Source organism: Pseudorasbora parva, chromosome 13 (genome assembly GCF_024679245.1).
Source record: "Pseudorasbora parva isolate DD20220531a chromosome 13, ASM2467924v1, whole genome shotgun sequence".
NCBI lineage: Eukaryota > Metazoa > Chordata > Actinopteri > Cypriniformes > Gobionidae > Pseudorasbora > Pseudorasbora parva.
The window spans coordinates 25,705,909-25,729,969 of NC_090184.1; the positions used below are offsets into that span (position 1 = coordinate 25,705,909).

At 37.5% G+C, this 24,061-nt stretch overlaps 1 protein-coding gene across 2 annotated transcripts in view; it reads right to left on the bottom strand.

Annotated features, from left to right (window-relative positions):
* The window catches only part of ccser1 (coiled-coil serine-rich protein 1), a 111,493-nt gene that overhangs the window by 81,795 nt on the left and 5,637 nt on the right, over positions 1 to 24,061 (bottom strand). For both annotated transcript variants that reach the window (XM_067413617.1, XM_067413619.1), the window contains exons 3-5: positions 23,749 to 23,933; positions 3,573 to 3,663; positions 2,708 to 2,822 (exon numbers count right to left, since the gene is read on the bottom strand). In XM_067413617.1, the coding sequence (XP_067269718.1) occupies positions 2,708 to 2,822; positions 3,573 to 3,663; positions 23,749 to 23,933 (391 nt within the window). The remainder of the gene's footprint in view (positions 1 to 2,707; positions 2,823 to 3,572; positions 3,664 to 23,748; positions 23,934 to 24,061) is intronic.

Genomic DNA, 24,061 nt, shown 5'->3' on the forward strand with positions numbered 1-24,061 from the left:
AAACATTTAAAGTACTAAATGTTTTCTATAAAAGAACTGACTTAGAAAATAGGATTTTAATAATGTCTCTCTTGACACTGCAGAGCTGACTAATTGTTTTCTGTAATTTTATGACCACATCAAGGCTTGTATTAATTTGAGGGATTAACAATAAGAACAACCCGACAGTTCAGGCCAAAGCTGAGAGATATTTGGATTTGTCACTCGCCCTTTTGTGCCAGTGCATATCTTTTTCAGCATTCTGCAAAAGAAAAAATAGCAATGTAATTAAATTGTTAAACACTAAATATTTGTTAAATATTAAAATGTAAAATAAAACACTAAATAAGGGGGTGGGGTACATTTGTTTGTTTACAGACATATACATAATATATTAAACATGAAAGTTTGTCTGATTGTTAATCAGGTTAGGGTTGTACTGGCTCTTTAATTTGGTGAACTTCTCTTTGTGCTTTGTTTTTGATGTTTTAGTTTTTTTGAGTGATTTGTTTTTGCCATTGCTATTTGTTTTTGTTATTTTTTTTGTTATTGTTATGTTTTTGCTATTTTTTTGTGCTCTTTGGTATATATTTGTTTTGTTTGTTATTTCGGCTTTTGGTCACCCTGAAGACATGCTCCTTATTCCATTGCTTAATTTATTTATATATATATATATATATATATATATATATATATATATATATATATATATATATATATATATATATATATATATATATATATATATATATATATATATATATATCGTTTTTTTTCTCTGCTACGCTCCTGTGTATCGACCAGAGTGAATCTTTTTTGGGATTTCACAACCACAACCCAGTTTTTTATTATGCCCTTTAGAGCCTTTTCTCTATAGTTTTACACCCAGTGTGTAATAACCAAGGCTCTTCAAATTCAGTTCGGGATTAACCCTAAATCAACCTAACCCTAATCAAAGACACCTGAACAAGCTACTATATAGTAGGGGGAAAAAACAGTATGTGACCAACAAAAAAGCAAGTATGTCCAAATTCAAAGTACTTATAAAAGAACAGGCAACAAGTAATTTTTCCTCATTTCTCTTACTGTATTACTTCATGGTCCCAAGCAGGGAAATCTACTCTTAGACCTTTACGGGCTATAAAAGTGTTTGATAAGAAACCTGACAGATATCATCGTCTTATCATTCAAAAACATAATCTTTTTAGCTTTAATAACTTTGTAACATTCCACAATTGTAGTTTAATGTATAAAATTGTGAATAACAATGCACCTCCACCTCTAAAGATGTTTGTTACATTGGGCAATGCCAGTATAAGACAGACAAGAGCCTCGTTAAGAGGTGATTGTGATGTGCCTTTTAGGAAGACAGATTTTGGTCGATCAGCCTTTTCTGTAAAGGCTGTAAGTGATTGGAATAGTTTACCAACTAATATTAGACAATGTACTACCTGTGTCCTGTTTAAATTGCATTTGAAAAGATTTTTAAAGGCAACTCAGGGTTGTGATCTTTAAATATACAAGTTAAACGATTTTTAACATGTTCTTTTATTTCATGTATACTATTGCATTTAATCTGTATGGTATGTTTTTGATGATTTGGTGTACTCCTTCCCAGGGACAACAGATGAAATTTAGCTGTGTAGCTAATTCTGGGCTAATATTTTATTGTCCACTGTCCCTGTCAAATAAAGAATAAATTTAAAAAAGTACCCAGATGACCTACACTCAGTCACTTGGGCTCAAATGCTCAAATGATTTTATTTTCCTCTAAACCACTAGATGGCACAAAAACTTGCCTCAGAGCTTTCCAAAGCATCTGCTTTTCAAGATGCACATGGAAATTTGTCTAATCTTTGATGCGATCATGAGCAGCAGCGTGAAGTTTCTGCACTCATTTAATATAATATTTGATGTTTTTTTTGTAGATTTATGTAGCAAATGAAAGTTGCTAAAACTACTGAACATATTTTGAGACAAACATGTTATTTTAGCTAAAGTATTTGCATCAATACTGTGCCCCTTTAGTCCCATGCTGGAGAGCCTGTGTGTGGCACCACCCCATTAACTTTTTTAATGAATTTTTCTGAATTATTTTCACATAAAATCTGTTGCTCCATAAAGGTTCAATTCAAACATATTTTTTCTGCAATCATACACTATGGGATTAATTAAGCTTTTTAAAGGGTACCGTCCCAGTGACAGCATTTGTACCATTTTTCTCTGAGAGTGTACTGCTTCCTGTGAGATGCATACGATGGTTTGATGATTTGATAATGTCAACGTGACGAATGTAGAACTTCCGGATTACCATCTAATACACACATTCATACAATATACAACATACTAATAAGAAATGTTACTTGAGCTGCAAATCATCATATTAAAATATGATCATGCAAATCAGTATATTATATGATCGATCTTACAGTCAGTTCGACAGACAGTCATCCAGTCAGTTAGTTGATCGATTAAATAAATGCAGCCTTGGAGAAATTAGGAGACTGACAGATAAGTAACTGGGCCAGTAAAAAAATTCTTATTGTTACAGTTCTATTCAGTTCATGGAGCAGTTGGATGATCATTGTGTGGTTTGCAACAAGGAAACACCATTACTGAGTCATTAAAGCGGGTATGTAACATTATCCCCCCTGTCGAGGCATTCATGATCACAGTGTGTCAGTGAAATTGAAAGGTTCACAGAAAAGCTCCAGTGAGGAAAAAATACCTGAGGGGGGGCTCCCTGGGCTCTCGTCCAGGGGTCCGGTCAGTGGAGGCCTCCAGGGGTGAGGGCAGCAGGTTGAGGCATGATGCAAGGGATTGACTGGAATCTTCCCGTGAGGCTGTAATAGCAAACCAAGAGGAAAAAAGCTTCTGAATAAAAACAACCTTCAACATTTTTTTTATTTCCTTAAAATTAAGGATTTAATTTGATTTGATTTAAGCCATTTTTGTACAACAAACAAAATTTAGTACTTTGTCGGGTCACCACATTGGCCGTCCAATGTGTAATCTGGCTCCCGAAGCAAAACCAGCTGAGAACCACTGATCTAGGGGAAGTTTGTGTCAGAATGACTTCATGTGCAGACGCTGCGATATTTACTTCTCTTCCAAAAAAAAAAAAACCCACTTTAGCAAATATCAGCAACGACATCCGCAGTGTTTATCAGTCTAGAGGCTTTGCCTGTGGTGCATGTTAACGTGCAGCGTCGCATGTGCTGATGTAACTTCTCCCGAATAATGTCAGAACATTTGCAAAATTAAGATGATTACATGACTAATCCACAATTGCATGCAAGCACAACTTTATGGTGTAATATTTTACAAGGTATTAAAATCTGACGACTTGCCTGAGTCTTTTTCAGCTAAAAATGGGGGCGTGGGGAGGGGTTGGGGAATAAGTTCTTGTCTTTTTTTTATCTACGGCAAAAATGATTTCTTCAACTGATGCAGCTATTATAAGAATGTGTAATTACTATAACAAGATATTCAGAGATTTAAAACATGAATATGGATGAGAAATAAATGCCATAATACATGTTGCAGAGTCTGAAGTAAAAGGAGAAAGCAACTGGAGTCAGATAAAAACATACCATGGTGAAGTCGCTGGTCATCAGAGAGGTCGAGATCCAGCATCAGGTCATCCTCGTCCAACTCAGATGAGCCAAGGTTATTCAAAACATCCTGGATAAGGAGAAAGAGAAGAAAAAAACTATGATCCAAGGGTCAAAACAAAACATGTTGCTTAAGAGAGCTCAATGAGAGTGCATTTTACATTGTAAACAATCATTTTACAACAACTTGTGTCGTGTAGTTACAAAAATATATGTAATTAATTATACTGAATATAGTACATGTACATTTAGAATGCATTATTTCCAGCTCTTATTGCAAATGAAAAACATTTCTATAAAAGTATACACATATACATTCTATATATACATTGTCAAAGGTTTTTATATTATATATATATATATAAAATGTGTATACACACATTTTCATGGTATATATATGGTACATGGTATATATACACATACATACATATATATATATACACATATATATACACATATATATATATATATATATATATATATATATATATATATACACATATATATATATATATATATATATATATATATATATATATATATATACACATATATATATATACACATATACATATATACACACACACACACATATATATATATATATATATATATATATATATATATATATATATATATATATATATATATATATATATATATATATATATATATATATATATATATATATATATATATATATATATATGTATGTATGAATATATATCATGTACCATATATATACCATGAAAATGTGTGTGTGTGTGTGTGTGTGTGTGTGTGTGTGTGTGTGTGTGTGTGTGTGTGTGTGTGTGTGTGTGTGTGTGTGTGTGTGTGTGTGTGTATGTGTGTGTGTGTGTGTGTGTGTGTGTGTGTGTGTGTGTGTGTGTGTGTGTGTCTACACACATTTTTCATGGTGAGGCCAGTGGAAATGTTGATATAAGGACACGTAAAAATCTAATGACCAGGGAAATAGAAAAAAAACCTTAATGTTGACACCTAGTGCACATACAAGATTGTTTTTGTTTAGTTTTTTTTTACTGGTTATGACATATTTAATCTAGTTTGCTGTAAGTAGTGACTAATGACTTTCTTAAATTCAGACCAAACCTCCAGCTGCGTGTCACAGTCTGTTTGTTAAAGCATGATGACAAAAGAGAATTTAATCTGATTCAAAGACGCCTCCACAGAAACCCTTCCTCACACCTGACTAAACGGCACAGCAATCTCCCATGCACTCAAGAAGCAGAAAACCTGGATATCACTCAATCTAAAGTAGGACTTGGAATGCTGCTTTTCAAAGTGTTACACTGCCATCTTGTGTCCAAGATGGAAAAAAAACTATCTTTTTTCAAATGAAAGCTAAAGGTAAAATTAAAACAAAACAAAATTTTAAAAGGCTGTTTTTTCAAACAAACAAGCAGGACTCAGCAAAGATCTAATATGGAGTATTTGAGGCTAACCTTATTTAAAACTGCATGTAAAGACAAAAAAGCACACAAAAACAGCCATTATGTCCTATTAAAGTGGAGAAGCGCAGCTCTTTGGTTAATTAAGCAGGACAGAGCAAAGGACTGGATAGTGCATCAGAACAGAAAAGTGCCTTAACTTTGACTTTGCTAGAAATTAAAGGGTCGCTGGGCACCTAATTAAAACTCTCAGGATTTGAAATGGCATGGCCTTTACCTCTGTGAAATATTACAATGCCAAATGACAAAATGAACATAATACATCACTACTGTAACAATCTCAGTAAGATTGTAATACTGATGAAGTGGACGACTTTAATCGGCGACCTGTTCAGACACCTTATTTAGATTAAAGAAGAACAGTATCATGGTTAATAAATGTCCTTGTGAACATAAATGGCCATTGTGCATAATCATGTAGTCTCTATCAATGAGAGCACGACCTATAAACACAGATATAGACTATAGGAGCACAAAGGACAAAAACTGACAGTGCTTGATATAAATGTCTGTGTAAAGAAAAAGAAAAAAATGATGAGATTGCTTTTTTCTTCAAGCGTTTATTTCTGAGGGATTGAGTAGGTGACAGAGAGCTGGCCTTTGGTGTGACTCATTCTCCATTTCCCAAAAGTTCAGATAGATTTTTTTGATCTTTTCATGTCAGTGTCAGGAGAAAACATGCTCTACTCATTAATGAAATATCCTGCAGCCCTTGACAAAAAGGTCAAAACAGTTCAATGCCAATGTAAACAACTTTTCCCTCCCTTGGTATTTCAGTAATCGCCAAAAACAAAAGAAAGAAAAACACATCTAAGAAAATGCATAGAAACACTATTTCAGGAGAAAAACTCAGGTTATTAAATTAGCACATTATGCAAGGATACTCCCTCTCAGACACATTTATAATCAATCTGTGCTGCTACTAAAAATTGTAATATCAAATATATTAAAATATATCAAATATAACCAATGCATTAGAAAATGACCTGAGCAGCCCTCAGGTCGCTCGCAGATTTTTATATGGTGATAAGATAGGGAGAAATCATTAGAATGATACTGAGTCAACATGAGATCGGTTCAAACCCCATTCTTCAGTATGAGCAGCACCAAGGCTCAATGTGCTGGGTCGCGACTCCCAACGAGAGTTACAATGCCCTCCACAATTATTGGCACCCATGTTTAAGATGTGGTCATAGACTTCCCAAAAAAAAATTTAATTGATAGTTCACTTTAAAATGAAAATTCTGTCATCCTTTACTCACCCTCAAGTTGTTTCAAACCAGTATGAGTTTCTTTCTTCAGCTGAACACAAGGGAAGATATTTTAAAGAATGTCAGTAACCAAACAGTTAACTGGAGCCATTGACTTCCATAGTATTTTTTTTCCTACTATGGAAGTCAATGGCTCCAGTTAACTGTTTTCCAAACTTTTAAACCTACCTGAAAGCACGCAAGGTTACATGGGTCAAAACAATGAAAATAATTCTGGCCTGGAAAATAAAAATCTAAACTGGTCTGACTGGGCCAATAGAAAAATTCCTTAGGGTTGAGCCCTGATATCTTAAAGTCACAGCTAATGTGGCATTTATTATAATGGATTTATGTGAAGATTGTTTTTAAGTTCATTCCATTGTTTTAAAAGACCAATAACATGTTTAAATTGCTAGCTTTCAATTATATATAATCAATGGCTTTTTCGATCCTCTGTATATTTTTTGTGTGGGTTGTTCTTCCTTTATTTGTGTAGGGATTGGCTGTTTTTGGAGGAGTCTGATTGGTGGGTCTACTAAGGTGTCGCTTTAAAAGGGCGAAGCTTATCGAAGATGGAAAGCTCATTCTGCTCATTTGACTTTGTTTGCAATTTGTTTATTATTAGGGAGTTAGGGAAGTTTCTGTGTATTTTTTATTCTTCTTTTTTTTGTCTATAAGGTCATTTATAGATGCTTTATTTTTAAGTATCTTTTGTTTGTTGTGTTGGTTTTGGGGCACCCTGAAGCAATTGCTCCTTTAATTACTTTTTCCACCTTAAACAAATGTATACTTTTTGTGGAATATAGAATTGTCTTTGGTGATCTGTCGGCTGGGGCGGGTGTTCTTTTAACAACTAATTTCACATCAACCCCGTTTTCTAATAACGGGTCGTAACAATGGCTAAAATAGATTTTTAGATCAGTAGCAGTATTGGTATCAGTTATAGTTAGTTATAGCTGCCTTCATTCATAAAAAGATGCCATTAAGCAAATATTTAAAGGAACTGTATGTAAGAAATACATTTCAATTAATCATAATATGGCCCCAATATGTCGCTAGACATTAAGAAATCATGTTCATTTCAAATATTAATATCACTGACAACAGTAGTCCGGCCAGGATATTGTCTTTTAAAAGTTGTTATTGCAGCCCTCAACTGATGTTGACATGTGTATTGGCCTGAACCTCCACCCTCCACCTATCTACCAATCACAAAGTCAGTAGTGTTTGGGCATCCGGGTTGCCAGATCTGCTCAAATTACCACAGCTGCAGCTACAAATGTTCCTCCTGATCCTGCAGCCAATCTGATTACCTCGAGTCTGGAGGAGGAGGAGAGGTATGAGGCGCCACGTAGGATTTAAATCAAACTTTGCTTATCAATATATACATAACACACGTGCATATACACCTATACATTACTCGCATATACATGTATACTATTGGATGTTCAAAATACATATATGAAATACACGTGCACACTAATATGAAATCCATACCAATACATATAATGTTAGTAATGAATGCATACACACTTGTGAATAACTTGCATATTCATATAAACTTGACGCACGCATAGACCTATAAATACTCGCATATACATATAAACTTCCATGCATATACACCTATAAATACTCGCATATACATATAAACTTCCATGCATATACACCTATAAATACTCGCATATACATATAAACTTCCATGCATATACACCTATAAACACTCGCATATACATATAAACTTCCATGCAAATACACCTATAAATACTCGCATATACATATAAACTTCCATGCATATACACCTATAAACACTCGCATATACATATAAACTCGATGCGCGCATGTACCTATACTCACTCGCATATACATATAAACTTCCATGCATATACACCTATAAATACTTGCATATACATATAAACTTCCATGCAAATACACCTATAAATACTCGCACATACATATAAACTTCCATGCATATACACCTATAAACACTCGCACATACATATAAACTCGATGTGCGCATACACATCCATAAAACGCGCATGCATGCTTTAGTTGTGTATATATGTAAATGCGAGGGATTTCATGTGGATGTGCGAGTGATTTAATATGTGGATGTGCGAGTGATTTCATATGTGGTTGTGCGTGAACTTTTCAGTGCAAACGGAAGGCATTTCAGTGTAAAAGGAAGTCATTTGTGTGTACACGGAAGTAACCTGCCTTTATTTACTGCATTTACAACTTTGCAATCATGGAGAGGGATCGTGGTCCGTGTACCTTCGGACAATTAGTTTTTTCCTTTTTGTCTTCTAAACACAAAAACTAAGAAAGCATTCATTTATCATATATTCGACCCTCCCTATGAGAATAAATAAACAAACCTTGAGTCATTTTTTCCCCTCATATTTTTATTTTTGTTTTAATCACACTGTTCTAATCGTGCAACTACATTTAATCTTGTTCTCATCAAACAGCCAGATTAATAAAAGAGAGAATGTTGTAGTGAAGTGATCAGCAGTCCAATAAAAACAATGCTTTATTTTTTCTGCCAGCTAAATTTCTAAAGCAAACCAGATCATTGTGTGACTCGCAACATAAGGCGCACAGAGTAACCTAGTTAATTCGTGAATGAATCCGAGTCTTTGAACAAATCGGTTGAGTGACTCACCAGCCATACAGCCTTTGTATTATTGAATGAATCAGCGGTTCGAGCGAATCAACTGAACAAAATGACTCATTCATTAATACAGTGACTTGCTGCCACCTACTGGCAATATTTAATATTCGTTTCATCTTGTAATTCTATTTCATATTTCTGTATTCAAAGCATTTTGTATAAAACATAAAACTAATGTCATTGCATTAGGTTATATATTTGCTCTGCTGTGTGAATGTACAGAACTCTCTCAGCATTAATCTGTGTAAATATATCTATAAGCAACTTCAGATGCTACATTGCCACCTCTGCAGCACAGGATATTGGGCTGAAACAATATAGTTTCAAACTCTAATTGTATTGAATAAATTTAAGATTTTAAATTAAAAGATGGCATGCCTATATTTAATAAGATATAGCTATTTTAAAAAGGTAGCCTTGTTTGACTAATTAATATATGACGCTAATTGGTGGCAATAAATATAGAAATATATATTCATCTCTGGCTTTATTTTTCAATGTGTTAATTCATAGTTTCTAAAACGTGTAAATGAACGGCAAGAGCGGATTAAACATTTCTGTTTCTGTTCTGTTTTCAGTTAAAAAGATGTCATTTAAGCGTCTTGAGTTAAGGGTTTTTACAACAAAAGTGATTCAATCAAGAACTTTAATAGCTCGATAAACTTTATCTTAGAGCTGTTGGTAAAGCCAAAAAAACTATGTCTATTAATTTTTATATTATCTGTAAAGCTGCTTTGAAATAATCTGTATTGTAAGAAGCGCTTGGCCTATAAATGAAGATTGCGCGGAGCGGAGTTCTGGAGATAAGAATGGCGCGGCTTGATCTTTGGTTGACCAATCAGAGGAAAGGGGCGTTTTGTGCCCGCCCATTTTGAGATCGAACTAAAGCATGCATCCACATTTTATTTTATATGTATGCACGAGTGTTTTATGGATGTGTACACGCGCATCGAGTTTATATGTATGTGCGAGTGTGTATAGGTGTGTCTGCGTGCAGTGAGTGTATATGTATGTGCGAGTGTTTATAGGTGTATATGCATGGAAGTTTATATGTATATGCGAGTATTTATAGGTGTATATGCATGGAAGTTTATATGTATATGCGAGTATTTATAGGTGTATATGCATGGAAGTTTATATGTATATGCGAGTATTTATAGGTCTATGCGTGCGTCAAGTTTATATGTATATGCAAGTTATTCACAAGTGTGTATGCATTCATTACTAACATTATATGTATTGGTATGGATTTCATATTAGTGTGCACGTGTATTTCATATATGTATTTTGAACATCCAATAGTATACATGCATATGCGAGTAATGTATAGGTGTATATGCACGTGTATTATGTATGTATTGATAAGCGAAGTTTGATTTAAATCCTACGTGGCGCCTCATAGAGAGGGGATTCACCTGCAGTACCAGTTTTGGCCACAATCTTACATACACTTCCTTTAAAACATGCTGTCTTTATGTTGTTTTTACATTAAAGGAAAACACCCCCATTTTTTGAAATAGGGCTTATTCAACTTTAGACAACATTTCGAAATGTAGGAAATCATTTGAATAAGCCCTATTTCTAAAACAGTGGAGTGTTCATTTAATTTAAACGTGAAATTATATTTTAAAAATATTATTAAAAACTTGAACGTAGGTGCATTAATTACAGAAAGTTATTAGCAATTTTCTTTTTTCCGAAATGAGACAACTAAACAATGAAACGAATAATGTCGTATTGTAAATCTAGGGCTCAACATATTGAGCAAAATAATGCCTGATTCAACAAGGCAGCTGTCTCATAAGTGAAACCCATACAATGACATAACTTGCTGCTTAATCACCATAGTACGATGCATCATTGGAGAAACTAAATACTTAGTCACGGATGTTTCCTAAAAGCATAGTAATTTTGTCACACACTTTTTCCAGTCACACAACTTTGCGATGCTTATTTGCCAATGTTCGTTTGAACTATGGTCCAGTAAACACCAAATCTTTGAACTATACTGGTAAAGATGGAACTTGTGACCATAGTAGGCTAACGATGCTTTTGGGAATCACATTCATCAGACAGACCAAATTCTCCTGCTATACTATCAAGGTTGACTGCGAGCTAAATCAATAAGACTGTATCAAACAAGCACCACCATCTTTATGCAAATGAAGCTGTAGAAGAAAGTGCAAATTTACTGAACAAAGCTTATGTGATTTACAAGCATGCTGGCCAAAGATTACAGAAATTGAAACCTGCTGTAGTTCCTCAAATGTTAATGTTTGAAGAAGAGAAGTAAAATGCCATGCTTCCCTTGATAGCAGTGAGCATGGCCACAAATTCTCAGTGTGACAATGGACTTCCCCAAAAACTTCCCTTTTCCTGCATGTCTTTGTGTTTACACAAAAATAGTGATGCGTGTCTGCCTCCTAAAAAGTATGTTAATGAGCATTTACATTATTTGCAGATAACAGTTAGCTTAGAATATCTAAAAACAGGGGGGGGTTTTCTAATGTGATTTCAAGTTGTGGCAAGCAGCGAGGCGAGGGACCCTGAGAGTGGGCCAGTGGCGAGTTTTTTCTTTGTATTTGATTAAAAGTCTTTAAATGTTCGCAGTATCCCGCTTCCTACCTTCCCTTCAACGAACCCTGTTACATTAATGCCGAAACCCGGAAGGAAGGAGGCGGGAACCGGCGAAAGTTTAACAACTTTAATTCTGTAAAAAGACAAAACTAAAGTAAATCGCTGGCAGCCCCTCACGGACAACTGCCTGCACACGCATAACAAAACATAAACAAAACCATAACATAAAGTCCAGGCCTGGTCCTCTCTTGCTTCCATTGTCTTCACTCCTTCTTTTATACTCCCGTCATGCTGCCATGAGACGAGACCAGTGTGGCATGCAGCTGGCGCTCGTTATCACTCGCTCCCGACCCGCTCTCACCGTCCCTCGCCTCGCTGCTTGCCACATAAGTATTTTGCCTTATTTACACTGTTAAAAGAGTTGGATTCTCATGTTAAACATGGCCAAAATTTCTGAAAATGAGTTGGATGTATGACAGCATTTCTGTAGCAAATAAATTCCTTCAGGATTCAGTTATGTTTCTGTATGCTTTTTTTTCTTCCCAAGAATGGCCCTGTATTATGTCATAAAAAGCCAGAATTCCTTGTATGGGCACTTTTCCTGGAAGAGCACGGGCGCACATCGTGAGCAAGAGCGTGCCCGTCAAGAAGTAACTTAGTTCAGTTACGGGAGCTGTCTGCGCTGTCATTTTGTTTCTAGATCACGAAATCGAACAATGTCGCTAAAGAGTTAGTTTTTTTGTGAGGAAGGGGAATTGTGAGGGAAAGATTCCCAAAAAAACCCAGCGTTAAATGAATTATTCAAGTGTGTTTGTTTGTTCTCGGTCACGAGTCAAAACCGCAAGTCGATGAGTGAAACTGCATCAAATGTCTGTTTATAATGTACATAATGTACTCAACATGAGATTGGCGGAAACTGTGTGTTATGCACCCTTTAATTCTTTAAAAAATAAATACAATAAATACAAATAGAAATGACTGTTATTCATGCTCAAGTTAATTTTTAAAATGACTCACGGGTCAGCGAGAGTGTCAAGTTATTAGGCCAATTCATACAAATAACTTGTGAGTTTAGGACATGATTCGAGACTGATTCATTAAAAAGGACCAACTCATTCAATCGCAAATCGGACATCACGGCTTACAATGTTCATTCTTCCATGCAGCAAGCACAATGCAAAATGCTGCCCTTTCTCTGAACTTTGACTGGAGCCGTCGATTGCAGAACGATTGCATCGTAGGAGGGGATTTTCCTTCAACAAATCCGTTTCATCCTGCAATTAAAATGTGGGCTTAAATATCTCTTTATCTTTATCTGGCACAGTATCAAAAATAGAAGAAACAGGATCCTCAAAGTCAACCAAAAGACGCAGCATGTTCCCTAAGATTTCCTATGTCTGTTGGCAAACCATTGATCAGACAGGCTGCCCTCAGGATGTATCTTCGTCAGAGAACAACTGGAAAACAGGATAATGTAAATGAAAAGGTCAGGTCGGCCCACAGCCACAGTGACGGTAAATTTCACTCACAAATTTAGCACAGCACATGATTTGATGACAAATTAGCAGTGGCACCTTAGCAAGCATTAAAGAACAATAACACAGGATGTGGCGTTTTCCTCCACTACGCTGGAAAACAAGAGCAATTAGTTTGGCCTCAAGCTGTGCAGGTGCAGACTACATTATTCAGAGACAAAACAAAGGCTTTATGACTTTATAGGAACTAACTAAAAGTATGAGCAATTGTTTTATGTGACTGACTCAAACTATATTTTCCTGTAAGGGTTTTGTTCATACAACATAAAAACTCTCTGAAGCTTAACTGTTTTGATTTATCTGCTTAACGCTAATGACCGGCACCAACTAAAAATAGTCACTAAATTAACTAAACTACCATTCAAAGTATGGGGTCAGCAAGTTCTTTGTTTGATTGGGTTTTTGTTTTTTTAAGAAATTAACACTTGTATTAAGCAAGGACACAACTATCAAAAGCGGCAGCAAAGACATTTATAATGTTACAAAAGATTTCCATTTCAAATCAGTGCTGTTCTTTTGAACTTTCTATTCACCAAATAATCCTTAAAACAACATTTACATAATTTTTTAGCAGCACAACTGTTTTCAACAAAATCAGTATATGATTTATGAAGTATAATGTAATACTGAAGACTGGAGTAATGTTGCTGAAAATACAGCTTTGCCATCACAAGAATGAATTGCATTATATATATCTCAAAACTGTTCCATTGCATTTAAATAAATGTAAAATAACATAATATAATATTAGTTTATATACACATATACACTCACCTAAAGGATTATTAGGAACACCTGTTCAATTTCTCATTAATGCAATTATCTAATCGACCAATCACATGGCAGTTGCTTCAATGCATATAGGGGTGTGGTCCTGGTCAAGACAATCTCCTGAACTCCAAACTGAATGTCAGAATGGGAAAGAAATGTGATTTAAGCAATTGTGAGCGTGGCATGGTTGTTGGTGCCAGACGGGCAGGTCTGAGTATTTCACAATCTGCTCAGTTACTGGCATTTTTTGCACAACCATTTCTAGGGTTTATAAAGAATGGTGTGAAAAGGGAAAAACATCCAGTATGCGGCAGTCCTGTGGGCGAAAATGTCTTGTTGATGCTAGAGGTCAGAGGAGAATGGGCCGACTGATTCAAGCTGATAGAAGAGCAACTTTGACTGAAATAACCACTCGTTATAACTGAGGTATGCAGCAAAGCATTTGTGAAGCCACAACACAGTAACTTTGAGGCGGATGGGCTACAACTGCAGAAGACCCCACCGGGTACCACTCATCTCCACTACAAATAGAAAAAAGAGAATACAAGTTGCACAAGCTCACTCGTTTAAATGCCACGACCTACCTGAGCACTGTTTCTGACCATGTCCATCCCTTTATGACCACCATGTACCCATCCTCTGATGGCTACTTCCAGCAGGATAATGAACCATGTCACAAAGCTTGAATCATTTAAAATTGGTTTCTTGAACATGACAATGAGTACTAAACTGTACTAAAACGGCGCCCACAGTCACCAGATCTCAACCCAATAGAGCATTTTTGGGATGTGGTGGAATGGGAGCTTTGTGGCCTGGATGTGCATCCCACAAATCTCCATCAACTGCAAGATGCTCTCCTATCAATATGGGCCAACATTTCCAAAGAATTCGTTCAGCACCTTGTTAAATCAATGCCACGTAGAATTAAGGCAGTTCTGAAGGCGAAAGGGGGTCAAACACAGTATTAGTATGGTGTTCCTAATAATCCTTTAGGTGTATGTGTGTATGTGTGTATGTGTGTATGTGTGTATGTATGTATGTATGTATGTATGTATGTATGTATGTATGTATGTATGTATGTATGTATGTATGTATGTATATATATATATATATATATATATATATAAAAATCACCGCAGGCACGTTCAACAGCAGGCTCTAAGACTTGCCAAGCTGTACTTATGCGACGCCGATGATGTAATCTAAACATGACACTGGCAACAGACACTAAAATGACGGATGAAATTGTGGTCAATTTTGACTAGTTGTACAATTTGTAATAGAAAACTATTTATATTACAACTGTGGCATGTTGTAGCTATAGTATCTAACTGTGTTGGTATTTTTCATAACAAATGCTATAGATTAAAAAAAAAAAAAAAAAGTTAACAGACCAAAAATAAATAAAAAAGAGTGAACATTGACCTATGCATGGTAATGAGCCATCATCAATGGTCTCCCATATAATCAAATTCTTATTGTAACATAAGGATTTATGTTCAAACCAAAACTGCGCCATTGCAACTGAGGGAGAAAACCAATCCCCCCGTTACCCCGCCCCACAAACAATCCTGCCCCCTTTTTGGTTAGTACTGGTACTAGATTTTTTTCCATTTTAAGCACTGTCCAAACCTGTATTCATTTCTTTGTTCTGTTGAGCAAAAAGGAATAAATTTTGAAAAATTGTAAGAAACTGAACAGTTCTGGTAGCCTAGAAATCTAGACGCACCCTAGCGGCAGCAAATTTAATTTGCCCGCAAGTGTGGTCTAGCAACTCTCAATTCCTATCTGAGCTGTATTCCTCAGAATCTGGACGGCCCAATCACATCATGTAGGCTATAGAGTTGGTGGGCGGGGCCATAATGACGACGGCCGAGTTGCGTTTGCGTGCTTCTAGTAACACAGTCTTCTAGTCAACACAGAAACTGGCGAACGGCGGCGGTCTTTCGAATCAGCTCTGCCCGCGCCTCCGGAAGACTTGGAGTTAAGCTTTCCTCTGAGAAGAGAACAAAGAGCGGCACTGAAGTCATTCTTAAAAAGGGAAGATGTGTTCGGAGTTTAGCCGACCGGATACGGCGAATGTTTAAAGGGGGGGTGAAATGCTGTTTCATGCATACGGAGCTTTTTACACCTTTAAAGACTTGGATTCCCATCCTAAACATAGACAAAGTTTCAAAAACTAATGTTGGACGTTTGATGGAGTATTTCTGTGTTAAAAATACTCCTTCCGGTTTCTCACAAGTTTCGGCGAGTTTTTTTCGAGTATGGGTCTACTTGACGTTAAATAGAGCGGAAGGTCCTTGTAAGGGCCGTATGGGCTCTTCTCCCGGTAGGGTGCGCGCGCGCGTGACTAGAGGGAGAGAGAGGAAATGCACGCTGTAAACAGTCTCTCAGGTGCAGATCCAGTCGTCCGTGAACACTTATGACGCGCCGCGCTCCACTTTATTCCTATGGGTGACGTCGAGCGACTTCCAACGCTTCAGCACAGCATTCCGGGAAGGCAGCGCTGCATTTGAACCGATTTTAACGCAGAAATGACGAGAAGCTTCAAGGCATCGCTTCAGTCGCGTCGCAAAGTGGATTTCCACGGTCACTGCTGTCACAGGACTTCACCAAATCATACCAAAGAAGTGTGTTTTTGACAGAGGGGTCCTGCTTTGGAAGATGCCGGTGAGTAAATCAACTTCAAATGTCTCTGCTATTGGCTACCGTCGCATGAGTAAACATCAGTAAACGATACGATCGCGTGCTTCGTCATTCAAATGCGCTAACGGTTACTCCATTGTTGTTCTGTATAACGTTACACTATTCTGACTCTGACGTGCAAAACCGTTTTGCTTGCTACCTCTAAGGTCTAGTCACATACAATAGTCCATAAACCGAATCATGTCCTCATAAACTGCACACAAAGGCCCCTAAATACAGTACATACCACAGAGACGGACATCCTGATGTTGCCGTTTCTCCTGTTCAATTTATTTCAGCCAAAGATTTGATTGTGGATCATTATCTGTATTAGCTGAGATAGATGGGTTTCTCCACGCTTGAGGACGTCACCGCTTTGCGCGCTTGTCATTCTTTAGCTCCGCCCACACGATACGCCTCCAGGCGCTCGGTTTTTTCCGGAAAGACTCGGTACAACCCATATTTCTTTTATAAATATGATAAAACTAAAGACTTTTCGGAGATATGAAGGATGCAATACTACTCTATAGGTACTCAAGTTTGACATGAGATTGACTGAAACTGAGTGTTTCACCCCCCCTTTAATCAGTCAGCGAGCTCCCCTTCACCGTCGTTGCTCCGGTTGGTGTAGCGCTATCCTATCGCGGGCAGAGGGAGTTTGAAAGACAACCGTTTATCCCGCCCCTCGGATTGAGCCCTGTCTATGGTGAGTTTCCAGACCAAACATCTTGATGTGGGTCTGGCTTGTCAGGCTACAGTTCTGGTACACCATTGACTTCCATATTATTTTTTTCCTACTTAGGAAGTCAATGGTGCCCCAAAGCAGTCATCTTACAAACAAAAATATCTTCTTTTTAGATTGGTTTGGAACAACTTGTGGGTAAGTAAATAATGAATTTTCATTTTTTGGGGTGAACTACCCCTTTAAGTGAACTAATTAATGTTTTTCAGAATTGATTTTTATATTATCTGAAAGACAAAAATGTATTGAAAAGTGGTTTAGCATGCTAAAGTGTGCTGTACTTCAGCATGCTAACAGTTAACAGAGTATTTGTTCTTAGTGAACCCCACCACTACAGGCTTATGCTCAACCACATTCAACAAACTTCAACACAATCTCTGTTGGATTGCAAATGGCCTGCTGTGAGTAATGCCCATGTTATTAGGCATAATCCACAGGACAGGTTTATTGTGAGGTCTTGTGGAGAGATTAAAAGATAGGATTTTTCTGGAGTCTGTTTTTAATAAACGGAGATGGTGGCTTTAATAAACTTGCAGTGGAAAAAAAAAAGGTTCAAACCATTGAACACTGTGAATGACATGTTTTACAGCCACAACATAACTACTCAAACCGTTTCAACTTTGGAATGAGGAATGAGAATCCATGAGACCAAGTGATTAGGTTACAGTGAAGGATCACACAAGAATTTTCGCATCAGCGCTCAGTTTTTTGAGGACAGTCTGTTCTAGGTAGATTCACTGCAGTGCCATACTTTTTCCATTTTGTAATTATTGATTTAACTGTACTTCACAGCATATTCAGTGATTTGGAAAGTTCTTATTTCCATCTCCTGCTTTGGGCTTTTTAATTACTTCTCAGAGTTGATTCAACTGTTCTTTGGATCCAAGTTCTGCCATTAACTCACTCACTCACTCACTCACTCACTCACTCACTCACTCACTCACTCACTCACTCACTCACTCACTCACTCACTCACTCACTCACTCACTCACTCACTCACTCACTCACTCACTCACTCACTCACTCACTCACTCACTCACTCACTCACTCACTCACTCACTCACTCACTCACTCACTCACTCACTCACTCACTCACTCACTCACTCACTCACTCACTCACTCACTCACTCACTCACTCAATTCAATTGTGCTTTATTGGCATGACATACATGGGTACATATTGCCAAAGCATTTCACAAAGCAAAACAGAAACATACATCAAACATATTCACATTTATATTTATATATACAGATAATAAGCAATACATATATTATTAATCAGGATGTGTTCACTCAGTACATCTCAATTTGTGGCATTTATAGATATGCTGTGCTATATAAGTGGAAGCAGGTCCTTCACCGAGTAAGACCTTCAGTTTTTCGTGATGGTGTAGTGACTGGAAGTCAGGGATAATGTGTTGTATTTGCCCATCCAGTGAGTCTCTTAGGGCGGTGTATTTATCACAGTGGAGGAGGAAGTGTGCCTCTGTCTCCACTGCTCCTGATCTACACTCTCTACAGATACGCTCTTCTGTGGGCAGCCATGTCTTCTTATGCCGCCCTCTTTCTATGGCCAGCGTGTGGTCACTCAGCCTGTACTTGGTTAATAACGCTCTGTGTGTTGTGTTTCTGACTGAGATGAGATAGTTAGCCAGACTGTACTCTCTGTTTAGTCCCAGATAACATTGGAGACGGCTTTGCTCTTTGGTTTGATGTTTCCAATGCTGCATATACGCCTCTCTCTCGTTTTTCATGATTTCTTTGATTTCTGCAGATTTTACAGGAGCAGTGGTGTACGCTTTGTTCATCAGTTCTGACACCATTACACAGAGATTACTTTTCTGGGTTTGTAGGGCTTTAAACTGAAGATCATCTTTAGAGCTTGAGTGTAGGTGGATCCAGAACTTCAAGGCTCTTTTTTTAATGGCTAGATTAAGGGGCAGTCGGCCCAGCTCCGCCCTGCATGCGTTGTTCGGTGTGTTTCTGTGGACGTGGAGGATGTTTCGACAGAACTCTACATGTAGGCCTTCTACAGGGTGTTTGTCCCAGACCTTATGGCTGAAGTTACTCGCTGGGCCCCAGACCTCACTTCCGTACAGTGCAATGGGCAGGATGACGCTATCGAATATCTTTGTCCAGATTCTAATGGGGATGTCTATTTTAAATAATTTCATTCGTATAGCGTGCAGGGCTCTGCGGGCTTTTGCAATTAATGTTTTAATTGCTAATTTAAAGTTTCCAGTGGGTGTTAGAACCAGACCAAGATAATTATAATGTAAAGTGTGTTGAATTGTGCTGTTGTTTACAGTAAATATATGTTTATGTTCCAGATTTCTGGGTTTCTTCTGAAAAATCATGATCTTAGTTTTATGGGAGTTGACTTCTAAGGACCAGTCCTGGCAGTATTTAGTTAAGATGTCGAGGTTTTTCTGGAGGCCTTCTGGTGTTTTAGACAGAATTAGTAAGTCGTCTGCATACAGTAAATATTTGACTTCTGTGTCAAACAGTTGAAGTCCTGTACTCTCTGATTGGTCCAATAGATCTGCCAATTCATTAATATAAATGTTAAATAGAGTTGGGCTGAGGCAGCAGCCCTGTCTGACCCCTCGCTGTTGGGAAAAATATTCTGTTCTTTGATGACCAATTTTTACTGCACATTTATTTTTGTTATACATGTTTTTTATCAAGTCATATGTTTTTCCCCCAATACCACTTTGAATGATTTTATAAAACAATCCTTTATGCCAAATGGAATCAAAAGCCTTCCTGAAATCGACGAAGCAAGCAAATATTTTTCCTTCCTTCTTTTGGTGTACATGTTGGTTTAGTAATGTGTGTAGTGTGTGAATATGATCAGTGGTTCGATGTTTGGGGAGAAAGCCAATTTGAGATTTGCTGATGACATTGTGCTGATTTAAGAAGGCTGAAATCCGGGAGTTGATTATAGAACAGAATACTTTTCCCAAATTGCTGGTCACACAGATTCCTCTGTAGTTATTAGGATCAGTTTTGTCTCCACTTTTAAAGATGGGAGAGATGAGCCCTGTATTCCAGACCTCTGGAAAAACCCCTGAACTCAGAATCAGGTTGAAAACTTTAAGCAGAGCGTTCTGAAGTTCAGGAGAGCTGTGTTTAAGCATCTCATTTTTTATGTTGTCGGGGCCACAGGATTTATTCAATTTGAGGGATTTCAGTTTTCCACTAAGTTCCTCTTGGGTTATTGGATAATCTAGGGGATTTTGGTTGTTTTTGATGCATGACTCAAGAGCGTTTAATTTTTCAAGGATTTTTAATTGGTTGGGATTATTTAAAGGGTCAGTTTGATGGGTATAGATGTTCTCAAAATAATCTTTCCAAATCTGACCATCTTGTATGGCTGGTTCTTGTGGCTTTGTAGAGTTTAACCTGTTCCACATGCTCCAGAACTGGCCCTGATCAACGGTGTGTTCAATCTTTTGAAGCGTGTTGTTATAATGATCCAGCTTCTTCTGTCTCAGTGTGTTTTTGTACTGTTTCAGAAGCTCTGAGTGTTTGAAGCGTAACTCAGGGTTGACTGGATCTTTGTGTTTTTGATTTGAAATGAGTCGTAGCTCTCGTCGAATTCTTTTACAGTCGTGATCAAACCATTTTTCAGAAGGTTTATGTTTAGTGTGTTTTTTGTGCGTGTGTGGTGTCAATTTATCTAAATGAGCTTTTTTTGCTATATTTTCAAAAATGCCATTAATATGTTTAATTGCTAAATTAATTCCCAGCCGGTTAATATCATATATTGAATTACTAAACGTTGTTAAGGAATTGACTATTTCGTTTGACTTTAATGCATTAATATATGATTCAGCAGTGCTATGAGTCCATCTATAGGATGTGTTGAGTTTGTATAGGGGGATTGGCTTATGTATTTCTCTTGGTCTGATGTTTTCACCTTTAATGGAAACATTGATCTGGCTGTGATCAGACAGGGGAGACTGAGTTTTGACGGTAAATGCACTGAAATTGGAGGGGCTTAGATTGGATAAGGCATAATCTACAACACTGTTCCCGAGATTTGTGCTACAGGTAAAGTGACCACAGGAATCTTCTTTGATTCTACCGTTCAGGATATAAAGACCTAACGTTTGACACAGATGGGCTACCTCCTTCCCATGTCTATTGACTCCAGCATCCTGGTTATTTCTTCTGGGTAGGGTATTGAAGAGGTCTCGGGGCATTTGTGTGAACAGATGTTTATCTCCTGAATTATCAGTGTAGTCTGGTTCTAAACCAGTTCGGGCATTTAAATCTCCACATAAGAGAATTTTCCCTTGGGTTTGATATTGATGAATTTCTCCCTGTAAAGTGTGAAATATCTCTTCATTGTAATATGGAGAATCTGATGGAGGGATATAAATTCCACAGATAAAGAGGTCTTTATCCAAAATTCCAAGGTTTTTATCCAATTTTAACCAAATGTGATTTTTGCCTTGCTGTACTGGAGATGTGAAAGGGGCAAGATCATTCTTTATCCATATGACTAATCCTCCAGAGTCTCTGCCACGATGGACTGAGTTAATTTTCCAGGAGGGCAGAATGATCTCAGAGTAACCTGCAGGACACTGAGTGGACACATCGGATCTACACCAGGTTTCTATTAGGATTAATATATCAACATTTGTGATGCTATTTAAGAATTCTGAGTTTGTGCTTTTCAAACCAAATGTTTTAGAGCATAGACCCTGAATATTCCAAAAACTAATATTTAACATATTTTGATCAGAGATTAAAGTACTGCTGTTTAACTGAAGGCAAAACCAAAAACCTTTTACAAAATAAAAATAAAAATAAAAGTAATAAAATAAAATAAAATAAAAAATAAGAAAAATAAGTAATACTAACAGTAGGGCAAGTATAACAATAGAAAACCCATAAAGTTAGAAATGAATCTTAAATATGAGTAAGGATACAAAAATTAATAAATAAATAAATGAATTAATCACAATTATAATAATCGTGTTGTAAATATTAATTAACCAATTATAAATATAGTCATCAGCTGCGGTATAAATAGGTTTTTGTGCATGTTAGTTGAACATTTTGTTGCACAGGAGATGTTGCACACTCACTCACTCACTCACTCACTCACTCACTCACTCACTCACTCACTCACTCACTCACTCACTCACTCACTCACTCACTCACTCACTCACTCACTCACTCACTCACTCACTCACTCACTCACTCACTCACTCACTCACTCACTCACTCACTCACTCACTCACTCACTCACTCACTCACTCACTCACTCACTCACTCACTCACTCACTCACTCACTCACTCACTCACTCACTCACTCACTCACTCACTCACTCACTCACTCACTCACTCACTCACTCACTCACTCACTCACTCACTCACTCACTCACTCACTCACTCACTCACTCACTCACTCACTCACTCACTCACTCACTCACTCACTCACTCACTCACTCACTCACTCACTCACTCACTCACTCACTCACTCACTCACTCACTCACTCACTCACTCACTCACTCACTCACTCACTCACTCACTCACTCACTCACTCACTCACTCACTCACTCACTCACTCACTCACTCACTCACTCACTCACTCACTCACTCACTCACTCACTCACTCACTCACTCACTCACTCACTCAACGACTGATTTTGTGGTCCAGGGTCACAAATAGCACTGGACAGGTATGCCAATAGTTAGATGACTGGCTGTCAGTGAAGCTTACTAATGAACAATAATTATGTGTCATCATAAAAACATAATTACAATGCGTAGTAATGTGTTTAGTCACAGAATGCAGTCTATAAGGCAATGGCAATGTTATCTAATTGTTTTCGTGTCAAGACAGGATAACTTAGCAGAGCTTTAGACACAGACAATAAAGTCCAGCCCTCTGCTGTGCAGCGCGTCTTTATTGGCTGAGGGAGACACACTCACTGGCCAAAGGCTGCAGTCCAGAAATGTCCTAAGTAGAGCAACTTAAGAAAATAAGAAAACACAGACACAGGGCATTGTCACTGTAGACAGAAACAACACCACACACCATACCAGTGGATCATAAGTAATAACTGAGAGGGTTTATTTTTCCTTAAAAATTCTGCATAGTACACCTTTAAAGATTAAGTTTGGCAAAACGACATACCACGAACACCCTGATGGTTGAATACATATTAGAGGCACTCTACATGGTCAGATGAAAGTTCAGGGAAAGTAGCCAATGGATGCTGGCCCTGCTGACCTGCTGGCTAAAATGGTGTGAGAGGATTTGTTTAATTAAGCACTGCGATTACAATCGCGCTGGGTGGGAATTTAATCCCTTGGAAGATGCAGTGAGAGTCTACATCATTGGTTTTCAGAGACACACATTTAGATCATATAGACCAATTCAACTACTAATTTCTGAAAATGTGGGTTTGAGCAGTGGAACCACATTCATACATACCAGGCTGCCCAGTTTAGAAGATGAGGAACTGGTTCTCTGCTTGGATAAAGTGTTGCCCTCCATGCAGTGAGGATCCCTGAGGCTGAGGTGAAGTCTGGGTCCTCCTGCGCCCTCAGAGGCCGACCGTAGACGTCTCTCCATGCGCATCACCTCATGGTATGGGCTGACGCTGCTGCACATGGACACTTTGAAGGACAAAACAGAACAGTTCTGAGTTATTTAGCAGTTCTGGGAAGTGTACAATACAATGACAATACATAATTTACTATAACTCTCATTAGGAAGCATTAGGGGTGTTACAATTTACTTACTT